The sequence below is a fragment of the Carcharhinus amblyrhynchos genome, chromosome 3 (genome assembly GCF_965287045.1).
Source record: "Carcharhinus amblyrhynchos chromosome 3, sCarAmb.v2.hapA, whole genome shotgun sequence".
Taxonomy (NCBI): Eukaryota; Metazoa; Chordata; class Chondrichthyes; order Carcharhiniformes; family Carcharhinidae; genus Carcharhinus; species Carcharhinus amblyrhynchos.
Genome location: NC_137326.1, coordinates 946,733 through 969,265, shown reverse-complemented (window position 1 = coordinate 969,265; position 22,533 = coordinate 946,733). Strand labels below are relative to the sequence as shown.

The window sequence follows — 22,533 nt, the reverse complement described above, 5'->3', positions numbered from 1 at the left end:
GTGGAAGCCATTGAAAGGGTGCAGAGAAGGTTTACAAGGATGTTACCTGGATTGGGTGGTATACCTTATGAGGATAGGTTGAGAGAGCTAGGTCTTTTCTCCTTGGAGAGATGAAGGATGAGAGGTGACCTGATAGAGGTTTATAAGATGTTGAGAGGTATTGATTGTGGATTTTCAGAGGTTTTTCCCAGGGCTGAAATGATCGCCGCGAGAGGACACAGGTTTAAGGTGCCGGGGAGTAGGTACAGAGGAGATATCAGGGTTAAGTTTTTCACTCAGAGCGGTGGGTGCGTGGAATGGGCTGCCGGCAACGGTGGTGGAGGCGGATTCGATAGGGTCTTTGTAAGATACTTTTAGATAAGTACATGGAACTTAGGGTTATAGGTAAGCCTAGTAATCTGTAAGGTAGGGACATGTTTGGCACAACTTTGTGGGCTGACAGGCCTGTATCGTGCTATCGTTTTTTCCAGGTTTCTAACCGGTTCTTCATCCAGATATACGGAACAGCCCTGGGAAGCCAATTTGCACCTCAATATGCCAGCATCTTCATGCACAGGTTCAAACAAGACCTCTTCACAGGACCTTCAATCGATGCTGTACATTAGATACATCGATGACATTTTCTTCCTTTGGACTCATGGTGAACAATCACTAAATCAACTATATGATGACATCAACAAGTTCCATCCCACCATCAGACTCACCATGGACTACTCTCTGGAATCGATTGCATTCTTGGATGCACTCATCTCCGTCAAGGACGGTCACCTCAGCACTTCACTGTACCGCAAGCCCACGGATAACCTTACAATGCTCTGTTTCTCCAGCTTCCACCCTAAACACATTAAAGAAGCCAACCCCTACAGACGAGCCCTCTGTATACACAGGATCTGCTCAGATGAGGGGAATCGTAACAGACACCTCCAGACACTGAAAGACGCCCTCATAAGAAAGGGATCTGGCACTCGACTCATTGATTGATGCGCCATAGCAAAAAACCGCACCGACCTCCTCAAAAGACAAACACGGGACACAGCAGACAGAGTACCCTTCGTCGTCCAGTACATCCCCGGAATGGAGAAGCTACAACTTCTCCGAAGCCTTTAACATGTCATTGATGAAGACAAACGTCTCGCCAAGACCATACCCACACACCCACTTCTTGCCTTCAAACAACTGCACAACCTCAGACCATTGTCCGCAGCAAACGACCCAGCCTTCAGAAGAACAGTGATCACGACACCACACAACCCTGCCACAGCAACCTCCACAAGACATGCTGGATCATTGACACGGATGCCATCATCTCATGTGAGAACACCATCCACCAGGTACATGGTACATACTCTTGCAACTCGGCCAACATTGTCTACCTGATACGCTGCAGGAAAGGATGTCCCGAAGCATAGTACATTAGGGAGACCATGCAGACACTACAACAACGGATGAATGAACATCGCTCGACAATCACCAGGCAAGACTGTTCCCTTCCTGTTGGGGAATATTTCAGCGGTCATGGGCATTTGGCCTCTGATCTTCGGGTAAGCGTTCTCCAAGGTGGCCTTCACAATACACGACAGCGCAGTCGCTGAGCAGAGACTAATAGCCAAGTTCCATATGCATGAAGGCGGCCTCAACCGGGATCTTGGATTTATGTCACACTATCTGTGACTCCCATGACTTGCCTGGGCTTGCAAAATCTCACGAACTGTCCTGGCTGGAGACAATACACGTTTCTTTAACCTGTGCTTAACCCTCTCTCCACTCACATTGTCTGTACCTTTTAAGACTTGATTACCTGTAAAGATTTGTATTCTAACTATTATTTTGTAAATTGAGTTTGTGTCTTTATATGCCCTGTTCGTGAACAGAACTCCCACTTACCTGATGAAGGAGCAGCGCTCTGAAAGCTGGTGACTTTTGCCACTAAATAAACCTGTTGGACTTTAATCTGGTGTTGTTAGACTTCTTACTTTACCCTAGTCCAACACTGGCATCTCTACATTGTGTAGATACACTCACATGCTCACAGTGGTGTTAGGGAGGAAGTTGCAGACTTTTAACCCAGTGACCAGTGGGAATGGCGATATATTTTCTAGTCAGGATAGTGAATGACTTGGAGTGGCTTGTGGATTGTATTAACCATGTATCTGTTGCCTTTGCCCTTCTGTGTTGGGAAGGTTGTGGGTTTTGAAGATGTAGGCTGGAATTTTATGGCCGTTCCTGCCAGTGGGATCTTCTGGTTCTGCCGACGGTGACTCCCTCCCCCACTGTGGGTTTCCCAGTGGTGTGGCGTGTATGCAACAGGAAACGCTGCTGTCAGCAGTGGGACCAGAAGATCCTGCCACCAGCCAATGGTGGGCCACCTCCACCAGTGTGAAATGCATTGCAGGCAGTGTAGAGAATCTCGCCAGATCTTGTGAAGGTTGATTACAGATTCTGAATGCATAGGCCAGCAGTATCCAGCTTCAGTCACAGCCACTGTTTTTTAGCTCCCAGGCTGTGTATCTGTTTACACATCCCCCTGGTATTGATAATTTCTTGCTGTTGTGCTGTGGCATGTACTCTTTACTGAAAATAGAACAAGCTGCACATCACTGAACAATCTCCTTCAAGAGGCTTTTTAACTTTAAACGAGTGTCAGCAAGTCTCTGCTTAGTGTGATATAACTTGATACTTGGACTCTGCCTGCCTATTGGTAACTGAGATTCTGTTCACTGTTGGAGCTGTGACCTTTACATCTAACTGCTGAATACATGATTAACGTCATGGTGATCCTTGGGATCATCTTGACAATGGCTTCTTTGACTGCTGCTTGCCTCAACGTAAGAGGGTTTGCCCCTGAAAGGGTGCCTGGTGCATAAACACACACAGTTCAGAAGAAAGGCCACATAAGCATATTGTGAAGTCCAACTTGCTTGACTGTCTCTGCAATTCCTGGAAGCGTGCGATTGAACATTATCGAGTTACGCTGGCCATAGGTTGAAGATTCGAATCTCCTCGCTCCGTGCCTCCATGTTAGGTACAGATTTCTCATTTGGCTCTTATTGGCTCTGCCAATTGGTTATTTATTGGAGAATTTATAGTCTGTCTTGCTGAATTTTAAATATTGTTCTGTAAATCTTTTAAGCACGTTTCAACTTTGTATCTGATAGTTTGGCTTTGTGCCTTCTAATGAAAGGTTATGGTCACAAGAACATAAGGCTTTGGGACAAGAGTAGGCTATTTGGCCCTCTGAGCCTGTTGCACCATTCAATTGATTTGATTGCGTCTCAGCTTCACCTTCCTGTTAACTCTTCTTCTCTTTCTGACCTCTCCACCCAACCCCATAACCTTTGTCTCTCCCTTGTTTATCAAAAACCTATCTCACTCAACCTTGCATAAATTTAAAAACCCAGCCCTCTCAACCTTTTGAGAAAGAGAATTCCACATGCCCTCTGAGAAAAAAATTCTCCTCTGTTAGGGAGACATGTCCCTTAGTTTTAGTCTCCCTACAAGTAGAAATATTCTCTGGGTATCATCCTACCAAGTCCACTCACCATGCCTTCCTAATCACTTGCTGTATTTGCATTTTTTTTTGTGATTTACATAGAATTATAGAATCCCTACAGTGCAGAAGGAGGCCAATTGGCCCATCAAATCTGCACTGACCATAATCCTAGCCAGGCCCTATCCTCAATGCCATGCATTTACCCTAGCTAGTCCCCCTGACACCAAGGGGAAATTAAACATGACCAATCCATCTAACCTGCACATCTTTGGAGAGTGGGAGGAAATTGGAGCACCCGGAAGAAACTCAGAGACACGGGGAGAACGTGCAAACTCCACATAGTGACCCAAGCTGGGAATTGAACCTGGGTCTCTGGCGCTGTGAGGCAGCAATGCTAACCACTGTGTCACCATGCCGCCCCTGTAATGATTATCAGATCCTTCAACATTATTTCTATTTCTGCTGTCAGTTAATCTGTTTTGTTATAAATGCTACATGTGTTCAGATATAGAGCCTTTTGTTTTGTCTTTTTCTATCTTTGTATCATTTAGTCTTAACTGGGCTGGCAGAAGCAGGGAACCCTGGATGACTTGGGATATTGACGCCCTGGTCAAGAAGAAGAAAGAGGCACATGACATGACATGGGCGGCACGGTAGCGCAGTGGTTAGCACTGTTGCTTCACAGCTACAGGAACCTGGGTTCGATTCCTGGCTTGGGCCATTGTCTGTGTGGTGTTTTCACATTCCCCTCGTGTCTGCGTGGGCTTCCTCTGGATACTCCGGTTTCCTCCCACAGACCAAAGATGTGCAGGTTAGGTTGATTGGTCATGCTAAAATTGCTGTTTAGTGTCCTGAGATCCTTAGGTTAGAGGGATATGGGGGTAGGGCCTGGGTGAGATTGTGGTCGGTGTAGACTCGATGGGCCGCATAGAGGTGACTTTTTGATAGGATCAAAGTCATCTCTGTGCGGATCCACAAGCGGTGGGTGAGATCCTAAATGAATACTTCTGATCAATATTTACTGTTAAGAAAAGCATGGATGTTAGGGAACTTGGGGAAATAAATAGTGATGTCTTGAGGAGTGTACATATTACAGAAAAGGAGGTGCTGGAAGTCTTAAAGCGCATCAAGGTAGATAAATCCCCAGGACCTGATGAAGCGTTTCCTAGAACATTGTGGGAGGTTAGGGAGGAAATTGCAGGTTCTCTTGCTGAGATATTTGAATCATTGAGGTGCCTGAAGATTGGATAGTGGCAAATGTGCCTTTGATTAAAAAGGGCTGCGGGGAAAAGCCTGGGAGCTACAGGCCAGTGAGCCTCACATCTGTGGTTGGTGGGTAAGTTGTTGGAAGGTATTTTGAGAGACAGGATCTGCAGGCATTTAGAGACGCAAGGACTGATTAGGGACAGTCAGCATGGCTTTGTGAGTGGAAAATCATGTCTTGCAAATTTGATTGAGTTTTTTTGGAGGGGTAACCGAGAAGGTAGATGAGGGCAGTGCAGTTGATGTTGTCTACATGGTCTTTAGCAAGGCCTTTGACAAGGTACTGCATGGTAGGTTGTTGCATAAGATTAAATCTCATGGGATCTGGGGTGAGGTGTCTAAATGGATATAAAATTGGCTCCTTGACAGAAGACAGAGGGTGGCTGTAGAGAGTTGTTTTCCAAACTGGAGGCCTATGACTAGCGGTGTGCCTCGGAGATCTGTGTTGGGTCCACTGTTATTTGTCATTTATATAAGTGATTTGGATGAGAATAAATGAAGCATGGTTAGTAAGTTTGAGATGACACCAAGATTGATGGCATAGTGGGCAGTGAAGAAAGTTATCTCCAATTGCAACAGGATCTTGGTCAATTGGGCCAGTGGGCTGATGAATGGCAGATGGAGTTTAATTTAGATAAATGTGAGGTTTTGCATTTTTGTAGATTGACAGTACTTCTTCAGTTAATAGGGCGTTAGGGAGAGTTACAGAACAAAGAAATCTAGGGGTACATGTTCATAGCTCCTTGAAAGTGGAGTCACAGGTGGACAGCGTGGTGAAGAAGACATTTGGCATGCTTTGTTTCATCGGTCAGAACGTTGAGTACAGGAGTTGGGATGTCTCTTGTTGAAGTTGTACAAGACATTGGTAAGGCCACACTTGGAATACTGTGTACAGTTCTGGTCACCCTATTATAGAAGGGATATTATTAAACTAGAAAGAGTACAGATAAGGTTTACTAGGATGCTACTGGGATTTGATGGATTGAGTTATAAGGAGAGGCTGGATAGAGTGGGACATTTTCCTCTGGAGCTGAGGGGTGATCTTATAGAAGTCTATAAAATAATGAGGGGCATAGATCAGCTAGATAGTCAATATCATTTCCCAAAGGTAGGGGAGTCTAAAACTAGAGGACATAGAACATAGAACATAGAACATTACAGCGCAGAACAGGCCCTTCGGCCCACGATGTTGCGCCGACCAGTTACAAAAACAATGACCCACTAGCCTATACCAATCCCATTTCGTCCATAAACCTATCCAGAGATCTCTTAAACGCCCCCAAACTAGACGCATTTACAGCTGCAGCAGGCAGGGCATTCCAATCCCTCACCACCCGCTGGGTAAAGAACCTACCCCTGACATCCGTCCTGTAGCTACCCCCCCTTAATTTAAAGCCATGCCCCCTCGTGCTAGCTTTCTCCATCCGAGGAAAAAGGCTATCACTATCCACCCTATCTAAACCTCTAATCATCTTATATGTTTCAATAAGATCCCCTCTTAGCCGCCTTCTTTCCAACGAAAACAACCCTAGATCCCTCAGTCTCTCCTCATAGGACCTCCCCTCCATACCAGGCAACATCCTAGTAAACCTCCTCTGCACCCTCTCCAACGCCTCCACATCCTTCTTGTAATGCGGGGACCAGAACTGCACACAGTACTCCAAGTGCGGCCGCACTAGAGTAGTGTACAGTTGCAACATTACACTGCGACTCCTAAATTCAATCCCCCTACCAATAAACGCCAAGACACCGTACGCCTTCTTAACAACCTTATCTACTTGATTCCCAACTTTCAGGGATCTATGTACACACACACCTAGATCCCTCTGTTCATCCACACTATTCAAAGTCCTCCCGTTAGCCCTATACTCGACACATAGGTTTAAGGTGAGAGGGAGGAGATACAAAAGGGTCCAGAGGGGCAATTTTTTCACACACAGGGTGGTGAATGTCTGGAACAAGCTGCCAGAGGTAGTAGTAGAGGCAGGTACAATTTTGTCTTTTAAAAAGCATTTAGATAGTTACATGGGTAAGATGGGTATAGAGGAATGTGGGCCGAATGCGGGCCATTGGGATTAGTTTAAGGGAATAACAAAAAAGGGCGGCGTGGACAAGTTGGTCCGAAGGGCCTATTTCCATGTTGCTGACCTCTATGACCCAACTGCTGGTGCACTCTCAAGTTTGATGGTCATGCTCTGATCATCATTTCCCTTATTCCTACCTTGCTGTATTACTTGTTTACTCCTGATCAGTCACATCTTCCCAAACTTCATCCCTCCAGCTCCACTATTTGTTTTAAAGCCCTGTCTTCCAGCTTAGTAATCAACTTGCCAGAACCCTCATCCCAGCACTGTCGAAGTGAATACTGTCCGATACCATTCCCATTTTCCCCAGTACTGGTGCCGGTGTCCAATGAATGGAGATTAATTTCCATTTCCCCACACCAATCTCTGAAACGTGCATTTATCTCTCCAATCTGATGCTCATGGCTTCTTACTGAAGCCAGCCACACTATCTTTTCAATTCCTCTGCCATTTCCTTGCATTTCATTATCAATTCCCACGTCAATCTTGAGAGTACCAATGTTAGCTTGAATTAATCTTGTTCTATTCTCGGCACTGTGGTATTTTGTGACTCAAATCTTCTGTTCTCTTTACGTTAGTTTAGTTAAAACATCGTGATCTAAAGTATATAACATAGAGTCATAGAGGTTTACAGCATGGAGGCAGGCCCTTTGGCCTAGCTTGTCCATGCCACCCTTTCTTTTTACCCCCTAAATTAGTCCCAATTGGCTGCATTTGGCCCATATTCCTCTATACCCATCTTACCCATGTAACTGTCTAAATGATTTTTAGAAGACAAATTGTACCTGCCTCTGGCAGCTTGTTCCAGTCACACCACCCTCTGTGTGAAAAGATTGCCTCTCTGAACCCTTTTGTATCTCTCCCCTCTCACCATAAACCTATGCCCTCTAGATTTAGATTCCCCTGCCTATCTAGCTGATCTATGCCCCTCATTAGTTTATAGACCTCTATATAAGATCACCCCTAAGCCTCCTGCGCTCCAGAGGAAAAGAATTCCAGTCTGTCCAGCTGCTCCTTGTAACTCAAACCATCAAGTCCTGGTAGCATCCTAGTAAATCTTTTCTGCACTCTTTTCTAGTTTAACAATATTCCTTCTATAATAGGGTGCACACAGTATTCCAAGTTTGGCCTTACCAATGTCTTGTACAACTTCAACAAGATGTCCCAACTTCTGTATTCAATGTTCTGACCAATGAAACCAAGCATGCCAAATGCCTTCTTCACCACCCTGTCCACCTGTGACTCCACTTTCAAGGAGCGATGAACATGTACCCTTAGATCTCTTTGTTCTGTAACTCTCCCCAGTGCCCTGCCATTAATTCAATAAGTCCTGCACTGGTTCGATTGAACAAAATGCATCCCTCGCATTTATCTAAATTAAACTCCATCAGCCACTCATCAGCCCACTGGTCCAATTGATCAAGATCCCGTTGCAATCCTAGATAACCTTCTTCACAAGTCCACAGATCCTTAAAGGTGGCAACACAGATGGAAAAGGTGGTGAAGAAGGTAATATGGCATGCTTGCCTTTATTGGACGGGGCATAGAACACTACAGCACAAACAGGCCCTTCAGGCCACCAGTTGCGCCGAACACATCTACACCTACCAAGCCATAGAACTATCTGTAACTTCCAATCCCATTAGATCCCGTATACTCATCCAGAAGTCTTTTAAAAGACCCCAGCGAGTTTGCCTCTACCACCACCGACGGCAGCCGATTCCACTCACTCACCACCCTCTGAGTGAAAAACTTACCCCTAACATCTCCTCTGTACTTGCTTCCCAGCACCTTAAACCTGTGTCCTCTTGTAGCAACCGTTTCATCCCTGGGAAATAGCCTCCGAGAATCCACCCTATCTATTCCTCTCAACATGTTATAAACCTCTATCAGGTCGCCTCTCAACCTTCGTCGCTCCAGGGAGGAGACCTAGCTCCCTCAACCTATCTTCATAAGGCATGCCTCCCAATCCAGGCAACATTCTTGTAAACCTCCTCTGCACTCTCTCAATAGCCTCCACATCCTTCTTGTAGTGAGGCGACCAGAACTGCGCACAGTACTCCAAGTGGGGTCTGACAAGGGTCTTCTAAAGTTGCAGCATTACCTCCCGACTCATAAACTCAATCCCTCGATTAATGAAGGCCAGTACACCATAAGCCTTCTTGACCACATCCTCCACCTGCGAGGCCGATTTAAGAGTCCTATGGACCCGGACCCCAAGATCCTTCTGCTCTTCAACACAGCTAAGACTCCTACCCTTGATATTGTACTCCTGCATCCCATTGGTCCTGCCAAAATGGACCACTACACATTTATCTGCGTTGGAGTCCAACAGAAGTCCAGTAGAGTACAAGAGTTGGCATATGATGTTGCAATTGTATAGAACGTTGATTAGGCCACATTTGGAATACTGCGTTCAGTTCTGGTCGCCACACTACCAGGTGGACGTGGAGGCTTTGGAGAGAGTGCAGAAAAGGTTTACCAGGATGCTGCCTGGTATGGAGGGTATTAGCTATGAGGTGAGATTGAGTAAACTAGGGTTGTTCTCCCTGGAAAGATGGAGGTTGAGGGGCAACCGAATAGAGGTTTATAAAATTTATGAAGGGCGTAGATAGGGTGAACAGCTTTTCCCCAGGTCGGAAATGACAAAGACAAGGGGTCACAAGTTCAAGGTAAGGAAGGAAAGGTTCAATACAGATAAGTGGGGGGTATATTTTACACAGACGGTGGTGGGGCCCTGGAATGCACTGCCAAGCAAGGTGGCTAAGGCAAACATGCTAGGATCATTTAAGTCTTATCTAGATAGCCACATGAACGGACTGGGAATAGAGGGATACAAAGCCTCCACTGAGGGTAGGGGAGAAAAAAAACCAGAGGCCATGGGTTAAGGGTGAAAGGAGAAAAGTTTAAAGGGAATATTAGGGGGCGCTTCTTCATGCAGAGAGTGTTGGGAGTGTGGAATGAGCTGCTAGATAAAGTGGTAAATGCGGGGTCACTTTTAACATTTTAAGAAAAACTTGGACGGGTTCATGGATGAGAGGGGTGTGGAGGGATATGGTCCAAGTGCAGGTCAGTGGGACTAGGCAAAAAATGGTTCGGCACAGACAAGAAGGGCCAAAAGGCCTGTTTCTGTGCTGTAATGTTCTATGGTTCTATGGATGGTCTAGTTAGGAACACATGATTGGTGCAGGCTTGGAGGGCCGAAGGGCCTGTTCCTGTGCCTGTGCTGTATGTTTTTATTATTCTTTGTTATGCCACCAATTTTAGAACATAGAACACTACAGCACAAACAGGCCCTTCGGCCCACGAGTTGCGCCGATCACATCAACACCTACCAACCTACAGACCTATCTATAACCCTCAATCTCATTAAACCCCATATACTCATCCAGAAGTCTTTTAAAAGACCCCAGCGAGTTCGCCTCCACCACCACTGACGGCAGCCGATTCCATTCACTCACCACCCTCTGAGTGAAAAACTTACCCCTAACATCACTTCTGAACTTCCCTCCCTGCACCTTCAATCTGTGTCCTCTCGTAGCAACCATTTCAACCCGGGGAAATAGCCTCTGAGAGTCCACCCTATCTATTCCTCTCAACATTTTGTAAACTTCTATCAGGTCGCCTCTCAACCTTCGTCTCTCCAGGGAAAAGAGTCCCAGCTCCCTCAACCTAACTTCATAAGGCATGCCTCCCAGTCCAGGCAACATCCTTGTAAATCTCCTCTGTACCCTCTCAATAGCTTCTACATCTTTCCTATAGTGAGGCGACCAGAATTTTGGTGTCATCTGAAAACGTACTAACCATGTCTACTAAATTCTCATCCAGATTATTGATATAAATGACAATGGCGGACCCAGCACCGACTCCTGAGGCACAACACTGGTCACAGGCCTCCAGTTTGAAAAACAACCTTCTACAACCACTCCTGTCTTCTGTCATCATGCCAATTTTGTATCCATTTGGCTACCTCAACCTGGACCCTGTGAGATTTAACCTTGTATAACAACCTACCATGTGGTACCTGGTCAAAGGCCTTGCTAAAGTCCATGTAGACAACATCAACTGCACTGCCCTCATCTTCCTTCTTGGTTAGCCCTTCCAAAAACTCAAATCAAATTTGTGAGACATGGTTTTCCACTCACAAAGCCATGCTGACTGTCCCTAATCAGTCCTTGTGTCTCTAAATGCCTGTAGATCCTGTTTCTCAAAATACCTTCCAACAATTTACCCACCACAATGTGATGCTCACTGGCCTGTAGTTCCCAGGCTTTTCCCTGCAGCCCTTTTTAAACAAAGGCACAACATTCGCCACTGTCCAATCTTCAGGCACCTCAGCTGTGACTACTGATAATTCAAATATCTCTGCTAGGGGATCCTGAATTTCCGCCATAGCCTCCACGATGTCCTGGATACACTTCATCAGATCATTTTAAAAGGGACTGAAAAAATAAATGTAGATCGAATGTTTTTTTCTTGTCGGACAATCTGGAACAAGAGGTCACAGATTTTGGTCGAGAGGCGGCAGATTTAAAACTGAGATGAGGAAGAACCACTTTTGGAGAGTGGTGAATTTGTGGAACTTGCTGCCTGACAGCATAATGCAGTCTGAATTATTGAATGGAGTTATATTTCTAATTAAAAAAAAGAGATAGAGGGATATGGGGAACAGGTGGGGAGGTGGATTTGAGACCAGGGAGTGATCAGCCATGACCTGATTGAGTGGCAGAGTAGGCTGAAAGGGCTGAATTGCCGCCTCCTGCTCCTAATTCTGTGTTCCTATCATTGTGTCGTAAGATTTAAGTCGGTAATAGCGAAGGAAAATAGGCAATCCAGAGTCAGAAAGTGAGCTGGGGGAGAGGTGACTTCAATGGCACAAGACTGGAGCTGGGCTGTTTAGACAGGAGTGAAAGGTTGTGGGGAAAAACTATAGCTGAGCAAGGGGCTATCCTCAAAAGCAGAATGGCCAGACACATTCGAGGTACATTCTGTTAACAGGGAAGGGCAGAGCTAACAAATCCAGAGCTCCCTGGATGAAAAAGGGAGATAAAACTTATGATGAGAAAGAGAAAGTGTGCTGGTGACCGTAGTCAGGTGGAAAATGCAGTTGAGAAGCAAGACGAATACAGAAGGTTCAGAGGGGAGGTGATGAAGTAGATTGGAGAAACAAAGAGGGGTTATGAGAAAAGACTGGCAACCAATGTAAGGGGATTTCAAAGTCCTCTGTAGGCAGATAAACAATGAAATGGTGTAAAAGGAGTAGGATTGATTTGGAGCCTAAAAAGGGATTTACGTATGGAGGCTGGGGGCATGGCTGAGATGTTAAATAAATACTTTGCATCTATCTTTACTTAAGAGCTAGATGCTACTAAGATAAGGTGACAGTCAAGGAAATTCAGTCCTGGAAGGATTCATAATTGCTGAGGAGGAAGTGTTGAATAGAGTGTCGGTGCTGAAAGTTAACAAGGCAGCAGGACCGGAGGAAGTGAACCCAAGGATATTGAAGAAAGTGAGAGTGGAAATTACAGGGGCATTGGCCTTAATCTTCCAGACTTCCCTAGACTCAGCAGAGGTGCCAGAGGACAGGACAATTGTAAATGTTAAACTCTTGTTCAAAAACCATCATAAGAATAGCTCCAGCAATTACAGGCCTGTTACTTTAACATCAGCAGTGGGCAAGCTTCTAGAAACAGTTATTCAGGGTAGAATTTGTAATCAGATGAAAGAATGTGGGTTGATTATGAAGAGCCAGCATGGATTTCTAAAAGGGAAATTGCATTTAATGAACTTTTTGGAATTTTTTGAAGAGGTAACAAAGGGTCAGTGAGGATAATGCTGTTGATGTGGTGTCCACGACTTTCAGAAGACATTTGACACAGTGTCACACAACAGACTTGTTATACTGGGCGGCATGGTGGCACAGTGGTTAGCACTGCAGCCTCACAGCGCCAGGAACCCGGGTTCAATTCCCAACTTGGGTCACTGTCTGTGCAGAGTTTGCAAGTTCTCCGTATGTTTGCATGGGTTTTCTTCGGGTGCTCCGCTTTCCTCCCACAATCCAAAGATGTGCAGGTTAGGTTGATTGGCCGTGCTAAATTAACCCTAATGTCAGGGGGATTAGCAGGGTAAATATGTGGGGTTATGGGAATAGGACCTGGGTGGGATTATGGTCAGTGTAGACTCAATGTCCCAAATGGCCTCCTTCTGCATTGTAAGGACTCTATGATTCTAAAAGTTTCAACTTGTGAAATTAAAGGGGCAGTAACAACATGGATAGAAAGTTGGCTGAATAATAGAAAGCAGAATGTAATAGTGGATGGATATTTAGACTGGAGGAATGTTTGAAATGCTGTTTCCCCGGGAGACAGTATTGGGACCATTAAGTTAGTGAGCTTTATCATTTTTCTTGTTACCAGCTTCCTCTACAGACTTTACATCTCTGGTCTAGTTTGAGATGGAACTGATAAATCTCAGGCAGAGATGAGTGTCAGTGAGAATAGTGATGTCTCTGTGCTATATTTCACTGTCACAGCTGATGCAGCAAGATGTAATGAACTGTGCCCAATCCCTTGTGCTGTTCACAGCTTGGAATTCAGACATGAAATGGAGGATTTTCCGGCCTTGCCCTGAAACCGGAAAATCTTGCCCGAGGTCAACGGACCTTTCCATGGTCCGCACTTTGCCTGCTCCAATTCCCATGGTAAGCTGAACAGGAAACTTTGCCCCGGAGATCACGATACAGGGATTGACCACGTGTAAATACTAATGTCCTCTGTGACAGAAATAGACATGCTCAATCCTTCTGATCTCACATCTCGGCCCTATTTTGCTTCCTAGAATCAGGCTTGCTGATTCAGGTTAAAGTTTGTTTATTAGTCACAAGTAGGGCTTACCTTAGCTTCATTGCAGTGTTAATGTGAAATTCCCCTAGCCACCACTGTCGGTTGCCTGTTCAGACTAATGCACCGAACCTAACCAGCACATCTTTCAGAATGTGGGAAGAAACCGGAGCACCCAGAGGCAACCCACGCAGACATGGGGAGAATGTGCAAACTCCACACAGACAGTGACCCGAGCCGGGAATTGAACCCTGGTCCCTGGCACTGTGAGGTAGCATTGCTGACCACTGTGTCACCCATAGGTTAAATTAGGCCCTGCACTTCCTCTGATTAGCAAGTCCATGAACCTATGAGCTGCCTCATTCTCACTATAAACCTTCCATTAATTAACAGTCCGCTGAATTCTCAATAAAGCAGTCTTTCTGGATGAAGGACAGATGAATAGAACAATCTGAAATAGTTAAATAGCAGTGTGGCAGACCCTAATACTTCGTTAGAGTGTTGTTAAGGAAAGCTGTGTCAAGCTTAGAACATTGAACAGTACAGGCCCTTCGGCCCTCGATGTTGTGCCAAGCTATCCCACTCCCTATTATTCTGGTGTGTTCCATGTGCCTATCCAATAACTTCTTGAAAGTTCCTGAAGTGTCCGACTCCACTATCACAGCAGGCAGTACATTCCACACCCCAATCACACTCTGAGTAAACATAGAACATTACAGCGCAGAACAGGCCCTTCAGCCCACGATGTTGCGCCGATCAGTTAAAAAACAATGACCCACTAACCTAAACCAATCCCTTTTCGTCCATAAACCTATCCACAGATCTCTTAAACGCCCCCAAACTAGGCGCATTTACAACCTCAGCAGGCAGGGCATTCCAATCCCTCACCACCCTCTGGGTAAAGAACCTACCCCTGACATCCGTCCTATAACTACCCCCCCTTAATTTAAAGCCATTACCCCCCCTTAATTTAAAGAACGTACGTTGGACATCCCTCCTATATCTCCCACCATGAACCTTATAGTCATGCCCCCAGGTAACAGTCTTACTTTGGTCGGTAAGTTACTGAAAAGGATCTTGAGAGATAGGATTTAAGACCATTTGGAAATGGTCTTAATCCAGGATAGTCAGCATGGATTCGTGAGGGGCAAGTCTTGCCTAACAAATTTGATTGAATTCTTTGAGGAGGTAACTAAGTGTGTAGACAAAGATAGAGCAGTTGATGTCATACACATGGGTTTTAGTAAGGCATTTGTTAAGGTTTCCCATGGTAGGCTCATGAAGAAAGTAAGGAGGTGCGGGATAGAAGGAAATCTAGCTGATTCGATAAGTAACTGGCTGTCTCAGAAGACAGAGGGTGGTGGCGGATGGAGGCCAGTTACCAGCGGTGTGCCACAGGGATCAGTGCTGGGTCCTCTGCTATTTGTGATTTTTATCAATGACTTGGAAGAGGGGGCTAAAGGGTGGGTTAGTAAATTTGCTGATGACATCAAGATTGGTGGAGTAGTGGTTGAGGTGGAGGGCTCTTGTAGGCTGCAAAGAGACATAATTACCAGGGTCATTCCTATTTCCTTTCTTGAAAAGAGGAACAACATTCGTCACTCTCCAGTCCTCTGCCACAATCCCCGTGGACAGTGAGGACCCAAAAATCAAAGCCAGAGGCTCCGCAATCTCATCCCTTGCCTGCCAATGTATCCTAGGATGTATCCCATCCGGCCCAGGGGACTTATGGACTCTCAGGTTTTTCAAAATTGCTAAAACATCTTCCCTCAGAACATCTACCTCCTCCATCCTATCAGCCTGTATCACACACTCTTCCTCAAAAACCTGGCTTCTCTCCTTAGTGAACACTGAAGAAAAATATTCATTCAACACCTCTCCTATCTCTTCTGACTCCATGCACAAGTTCCCACTACTATCCTTGTCTGGCCCTAACCTCACCCTGGTCATTCTTTTATTTCTCACACAAGAGTAAAAAGCCTTGGGTTTTCCTTGATCCAACCTGCCAAGGATTTCTCATGCTCTCTCCTAGCTAAACCCTCTTTTTTTAATCTCATTCCTAGCTACCTTGTAACCCTCAAGCGACCCAACTGAACCTTGTTTTCTCATCCTTACATACGCTTCCTTTTCCCTCTTGACAAGACATTCAGTCTCCCTTGTGAACCATGGTTCCCTCACTCAGCCATTTCCTCCCTGCCTGACAGGGACATACCTATCAAGGACACACAGTATTTGTTCTTTGAACAAGCTCCACTTTTCATTTGTGCCTTTCCCTGACAGTTTCTGTTCCCATCTTATGTTCCCTAATTCTTGCCTTATCGCATCATAATTACCCCGCCCCAATTATAAACCATGCCCTGCCGTGTGACCCTATCCCTCTCCATTGCAATAATGAAAGACACCGAATTGCGGTCACTATCTCCAACATGCTCTCCCACAAACAAATCTAACACTTGGCTCGGTTCATTACCCAGTACCAAGTCCAATGTGACCCCACCTGTTGTTTGGCTTATCCACATATTGTGTCAGGAAACCCTCCTGCACACACTGTACAAAAAGTGTCCCATCCGAACTATTCGACCTATAAAGGTTCCAATCAATATTTGGAAAGTTAAAGTCACCCATGATAACTACCCTGTGACCTCCACACCTATCCATAATCTGCTTTGCCATTTCCTCCTCCATATCTCTATTGTTATTTGGGGGCCTATGGAAAATTCCTAACAACGTGACCGATCCTTTCTTATTTCTAACTTCAGCCCATATTACCTCAGTTGGCAGATTGCCCTCGAAATGCCTTTCAGCAGCCGTTAAACTATCCTTGATTAACAATATCTGCCTGTACGCTCCTGCGACCTTGATATGTTCCCCAGTACCTCACGAACCTCAACACTGCCCTCCCCTCCCCCGAGCCATAGCAAATTTCCATCCCAGGATATTGGTGCCCCTCTGGTTCAGGTGCAAACTGTCCTGTTTGTACAGGTCTCACCTTCCTCAGAATGTGCTCCAATTATCCAAGTAAATGAAACCCTCTCTCCGACACCATCCCTGCAGCCACATGTTAATCTGCACTCTCTCCCTGTTCTTCAACTCACTAGCACGTGGCAGCGGCAACAAACCAGAGATGACAACATGCTTTGTCCTGGCTCTCAGCTTCCATCCTAGCTCCCTAAATTCCTGTTTTAAATCCCCATCCCTTCTCCTATCTACATCATTGGTACCAATGTGCACCACGACCTGCGATTGATTTCTCTCCCCTTTTAAGGATCCTGAAACCACGGTCTGAGATATCACGGACTCTTTCACCCAGAGGCAGCACACCATCCGTGAGTCACTTTTGCTGCCGCAGACCCTCCTGTCTGTCCCTCTAACCATCGATTCCCCAATTACTATTGCCCTCCTCCTCTCCCCCCTTCCCTTCTGAGGCACTGGGACGGACTCAGTGCTGGAGATCCAGTCACCCTGGCTTACCACTAGTAGGTCGTTCCCCTCAGCAGTATCCAACGCGGTATGCTTGTTACTGAGGGGAACGACCACAGGTAGTTCCGACCTTTTATGGAGATATTTTAGAACCAGTTGGACGGCTGCTCGGTTGTTAATAACCTTGGAGCTCTGAGAGAGGTTTTTTTGAGAGAGTGCCTCCAGACTTCTACACGTTGAGTGAGAAACAGTGTGTGTTTTTTGAGAACAGTGGGGATTGAGTATTGAGGGAAAAGAGGCTTTTTAATCTTCAGCGAGTGGTCTTCTCAGCTCAGCTAAAATCTTTTTATAGTTTATAGTTTGTAAGGACCAGTTCCATTTAGCAACTGCCCTTTATTTAAAATGAAAAGGAAGCTGATTTTCTGCTTAAGCCTAGTGCCTCCCATTAACCTAATTTACCTTCCATTACTTTAAAAATGCCCCATTAAGCCTTCTGCTAAATAAACACGAAAACATAATGAATAGGAGTAATTACTCTGCTTTCTCAGCAGCTACTGCATTCCTTCCCAGACAAACTGACTGTAGAAAAACACTTCAAGCAGTCCCCCTTAAACATAAGAGTGAGTTTTGTACAAGAGCAGCGGGAGAGAGCACATTGTGAGTGAGAAACAGTCAGTGTGTGGTTTTTGAGAACAATGGGAATTGAGTATTGAGGGAAAAGAGGCTTTTTAATCTCAGCTCAGCTAAAATCTTTTTATAGTTTGTAAGGACCAGGGAAGAAGGCCCCTCGATATTAGGCTTAATTCGAAAGGGTAGGTCACGACAGGAGAGCTCAAAGTCCAGGTGTGATCCTCGTGCTTCATATGGGAAGCTGGGAAAGTTTCCAGTGCCCAGGGCCAGTATGTGCTCATAAAGTATCTCCAGCTGCAGCTCTTGGAAGCCCGGGTTTACAGCTGGAGCGATGGCCAGGGACCCTGTGGAGCATTACAAGATGGAGAGTATCGTGGATAGCACGTATGGAGAGGTGGTCACACCCCTGGCTCAGACTCCACAGGCAGACAGAGCAAGACAACTAGGCAGGTAGTGCAGAAATCTCCTGTGGCCATTCCCCTGCAAAACAGATTATACCATTTTGGATACTGTTGAGGGGAATGACTACTAGGAGGTGGATGCGGAGAGATTGGGAAACCGCAACAGCTGAATTTGTTGTACCATAATTGACTCTGCTGCAAAAGGGAGTAAAAAGTGTGAGAATGCAATAGTTATAAGGGGATTCAATTGTAAGGGGAATACATAGGCATATCTATGGTCGCAAAAGTCATTAGAAGGGAGGTGGTGGTCTCGTGGTATTATCGCTAGACCATTAATCCAGGAATTCAGCTAATGTTCTGGGGACCTGGGTTTGGATCCCGCCATGGCAGCTGGTGGAATTTGAATTTAAAAAAAAATCTGGAGTAAGAATCTACTGATGACCATGAAACCATTTGTTGAGTGGACCCGTAATATTATAAATACAAGCCTTAAAGCTTTGTGTCTTGATAAAGTGAATGAACTAATAGCACAAGTAGATGTAAACAGGTATGATATAGTCAGGATTACAGAGACATGGCTGCAGGGTGATATTTAGGGAGGACTGACAAAAAGATAAAGGCGATGGAGTTGCAATATTGGTCAAAGAGGAATTTAACACAATGGTGAAGAAAGATACTAGCTCTGATGATGTGGCTGGAGCTGAGAAACACTAAGGGCAAAAAATGCTAGTGGGGTTTGTGAATATGCAGCCAAACTCTAGTGGTGATACTGGAAATGGCGTTATATAGGAACTTAGAGATGCATCCGATAAAGAAACATCTGTAACTGTGGGTGATTTTAATCTGTATATAGATTGGGCAAATCAAATTAGTTATAATACTGTAGAGGGGGAATTCCTGGAGTGTATATGGATCAATATGTTGAGGAATCAGCTAGAGAGCAGGCCATTCTAGACTGGATACTGTGTAATGAGAAAGACGTCATAGGTAATCTAGTTGGGGATGAATGAACATAACATGATAGAATGTTTCACCAAGCTGGAGAGTGACGTTAGTGATTCTGAGACCGGGGTCCTGAATCTAAATAAAGGAAACTACGATGCTATGAGGCATCAGTTGGCAGTGATAGATTGGGAAAAGTTATTTAAAGGGATGACGGTGGATTGGCAATGGCAAACATTCAAGCAGCGCACGGGTGAACTGCAGCTACTGTTTATGCCTGTCTGGGTAAAAGTAAAATGGGGAAGGTGGCCAAACCATGGCTTGCTTGGAAATTCGAGATAGTATTCGATGCAAGGGAGAAGCATACAGACTGCACAGAGAAAACAGCAGAGCTGAGGATTGGGAGCAGCTTAGAATTCAGCAAAGGAGGATCAAGGGATTGATTAAAAAGAGGAAAATAGAGTAGGAGAGTAACGGGGAACATAAAAACTGACTGTAAAGGTTTCCATAGGTATGTGAGGAGAAAACAATTGGTGAAGACAAATGTAGGTCCCTTATACTCAGTTACAGGGGAATTCATAATGGGGAATAAAAAAATGGCTGACCATCTAAATAAGTACTTTGGCTCTGACATCACAAATAAGATACCAGAAATGTTTGGCAACGCAGAGTTTGGTGAGAGGGAGGAACTGAAGGATATCAGTATTAGTAGAGAAATGGTGTTGGGGAAACTGATGGATAAATGAAGGTCAATAAATCCCAGAGCCTGATAATCTACATCCCAGAGTACTTAAAGAAGTGACCTTTGAAGTAATAGATACATTGGTGGTTATCTTCCAAGATTCTATGGATTCTGTAGCTGTTCCTAATGCTCATGTAGCCCCACTCTTTAAAAAGGGAGTTAGAGAGAAAGCAAGGAATTATAGACCAACCAGCCTGACATCGGAGGTGGAAAAATTTCCAGAATCCATTATCAAAGATTTTATCACCAAGCACTTGGAAAATAGTGCCAGGATTGGACAAAGTCAGCATGGATTTATATTAATGATTTAAATAAGAGAAATAAATGTAATATCTTCAAATTTGCAAATGACACAAAGCTGGGTGGAGGGTGAGCTGTGAGGAGGATGCAGAGATGTTTCAGTGTAATTTGGACAGTGTAATTTTGAATGGGCAAATGCATGGCAGATGCAGTATAATTAATGTGGATAAATGTGAGGTTATCCACTTCGGTAGCAAAAACAGGAAGGCAGATTATTGTCTGAATAGCTATAAATTGAAGGGGAACGTGCAGTGGGACCTTGGTGTTTTTGTACACCAGTCACTGATACAAAGAACAACACAGCACGGGAAACAGGCCCTTTGGCCCAACGAGCCCGCACTGCCATTTTAACATTGTGAGTTCCCTCTTCCACCCGTGACCCTTGTCTACGCTTATGGCATTCCACATCAGAAACCAGATTGAGGGGAGACTAATTTAGGGACAATTTGTTACACCAATCCGCCTAAGAGCACATCTTTGGGGTGTGGGAGGAAACCGGAGCACCCGGAGGAAACCCACGCAAGCACGGGGAGAATGCGCAAACTCCCACAGATACTGGCCCAGATCCATGTATCTACACAGCAAACAGTGATAGTCGCTGAGCTGTCGTGTTGCCCAGCATCTGGTTTAAGCGTACACTTAAGGTGAGGCTATATTGGATTTGGTGCTGGGAAATGAGCCAGACCAGGTGCTAGACTTGGAAGTTGGTGTGCATTTTGGTGATAGTGACCACAATTCGGTTACGTTCACCTTAGTGATGGGAAGAGATAGGCATGAACCTCGGATCAGCAATTTTAGCTGGGGTAAGGGCGATTATGAGGCTTTCAGGAGTGAATTAGGAAGCATGGATTGGATTAGGGGATTACAGGGACTGGGAACGTCTGAAATGTGGAGTTTTTTCAAGGAGCAGCTACTGCGAGTCCTTGATAGGTATGTCCCTGTCAGGCATGGTGGATTTGGTAGATCTAGGGAACCGTGGTGCACTAAAAGAGTTGAGTCGATGGTTAAAAAGAAAAAGGAGGCTTATGTTCGGATGAGATTGGAGGGCTCAGATAGTGCACTAGAAAGCTTTAGATTGGCTAGGAGGGAGTTGAAGAGTGAGTTGAGAAGGGCTAAAAGAGGACATGAGAAGACTTTGGCTGATAGGATTAAGGAGAATCCTAAGGCGTTCTATAGGTATGTCAAGAACAGAAGGTTGGTCAGGGCAAGATTAGGGCCAGTTACAGACAGCAGGGGGAAGTTGTGTGTGGAACCGGAGGAGATTGGAGAAGTATTGAACCAATATTTCTCTTCGGTGTTCACGCAGGGGGACATGAATATAGCTGAGGAGGACATTGGGTTGCAGGGGTGTAAAATAGACAGTATTACGGTTGATAAAGAGGATGTGCTGGAAATTCTTGAGGGGCTGAAAATAGATAAGTCCCCTGGTCCGGATGGGATCTACCCTAGGATTCTCTGGGAGGCTAGAGAGGTGATTGCAGAGCCTCTGGCTCAGATCTTCAGGTCGTCATTGGTCTCTGGTGTAGTCCCGGAGGATTGGAGGATAGCGAATGTTGTCCCATTGTTTAAGAAGGGGAACAGAGACTTTGCCGGGAATTATAGACCGGTGAGTCTTACTTCTGTTGTGGGCAAGGTTTTAGAAAAAATTATTAGGGATAGGATTTATAGTTATTTGGAGTGTAATGAATTGATTAGAAATAGTCAGCATGGTTTTGTAGCGGGTAGGTCGTGCCTTACTAACCTTATTGAGTTTTTTGAGAAGGTGACCAAAGAGGTGGATGGGGGCAAGGCAGTTGACGTGGTGTATATGGATTTTAGTAAGGCGTTCGATAAGGTTCACCATGGTAGGCTTCTGCAGAAAATGCAGATGTATGGGATTGTGGGTAATCTAGGAAGTTGGATCAGGAATTGGCTATCAGATAGGAGACAGAGGGTGGTGGTGGATGGTAAATATTCATCATGGAGTACAGTTACGAGTGGTGTGCCTCAGGGATCTGTTTTGGGGCCACTGTTGTTTGTAATTTTTATTAATGATCTGGATGAGGGTATAGTTGGGTGGATTAGTAAATTTGCTGATGACACCAAAATTGGAGGTGTGGTAGATTGTGAGGAAGGGTGTCATAGTCTGCAGGGAGACTTAGCTAGGTTGCAGAGCTGGGCCGAGAGGTGGCGGATGGAATTTAATGCGGAGAAGTGTGAGGTAATTCACTTTGGTAGGAGCAACAGATGTGTCGAGTATAGGGCTAACGGGAGGACTTTGAATAGTGTGGATGAACAGAGGGATCTAGGTGTGTGTGTACATAGATCCCTGAAAGTTGGGAATCAAGTAGATAAGGTTGTTAAGAAGGCGTACGGTGTCTTGGCGTTTATTGGTAGGGGGATTGAATTTAGGAGTCGCAGTGTAATGTTGCAACTGTACACT

General features: G+C 45.2%; 1 protein-coding gene across 7 annotated transcripts in view; it reads left to right on the top strand.

The window, feature by feature from the left end:
- The window catches only part of LOC145362625 (6-phosphofructo-2-kinase/fructose-2,6-bisphosphatase 4), a 227,843-nt gene that overhangs the window by 90,685 nt on the left and 114,625 nt on the right, over positions 1-22,533 (top strand). The window contains exon 1 of one of the 7 annotated variants that reach the window (XM_080218597.1): positions 2,871-3,022. The exons of the other annotated variants lie outside the window; for them this stretch is intronic. Within the exon in view, the coding sequence (XP_080074723.1) occupies positions 3,016-3,022 (7 nt within the window). The 5' untranslated portion in view covers positions 2,871-3,015. Of the gene's footprint in view, positions 1-2,870; positions 3,023-22,533 lie in introns of those variants that run through there. 7 annotated transcript variants of the gene reach the window in all.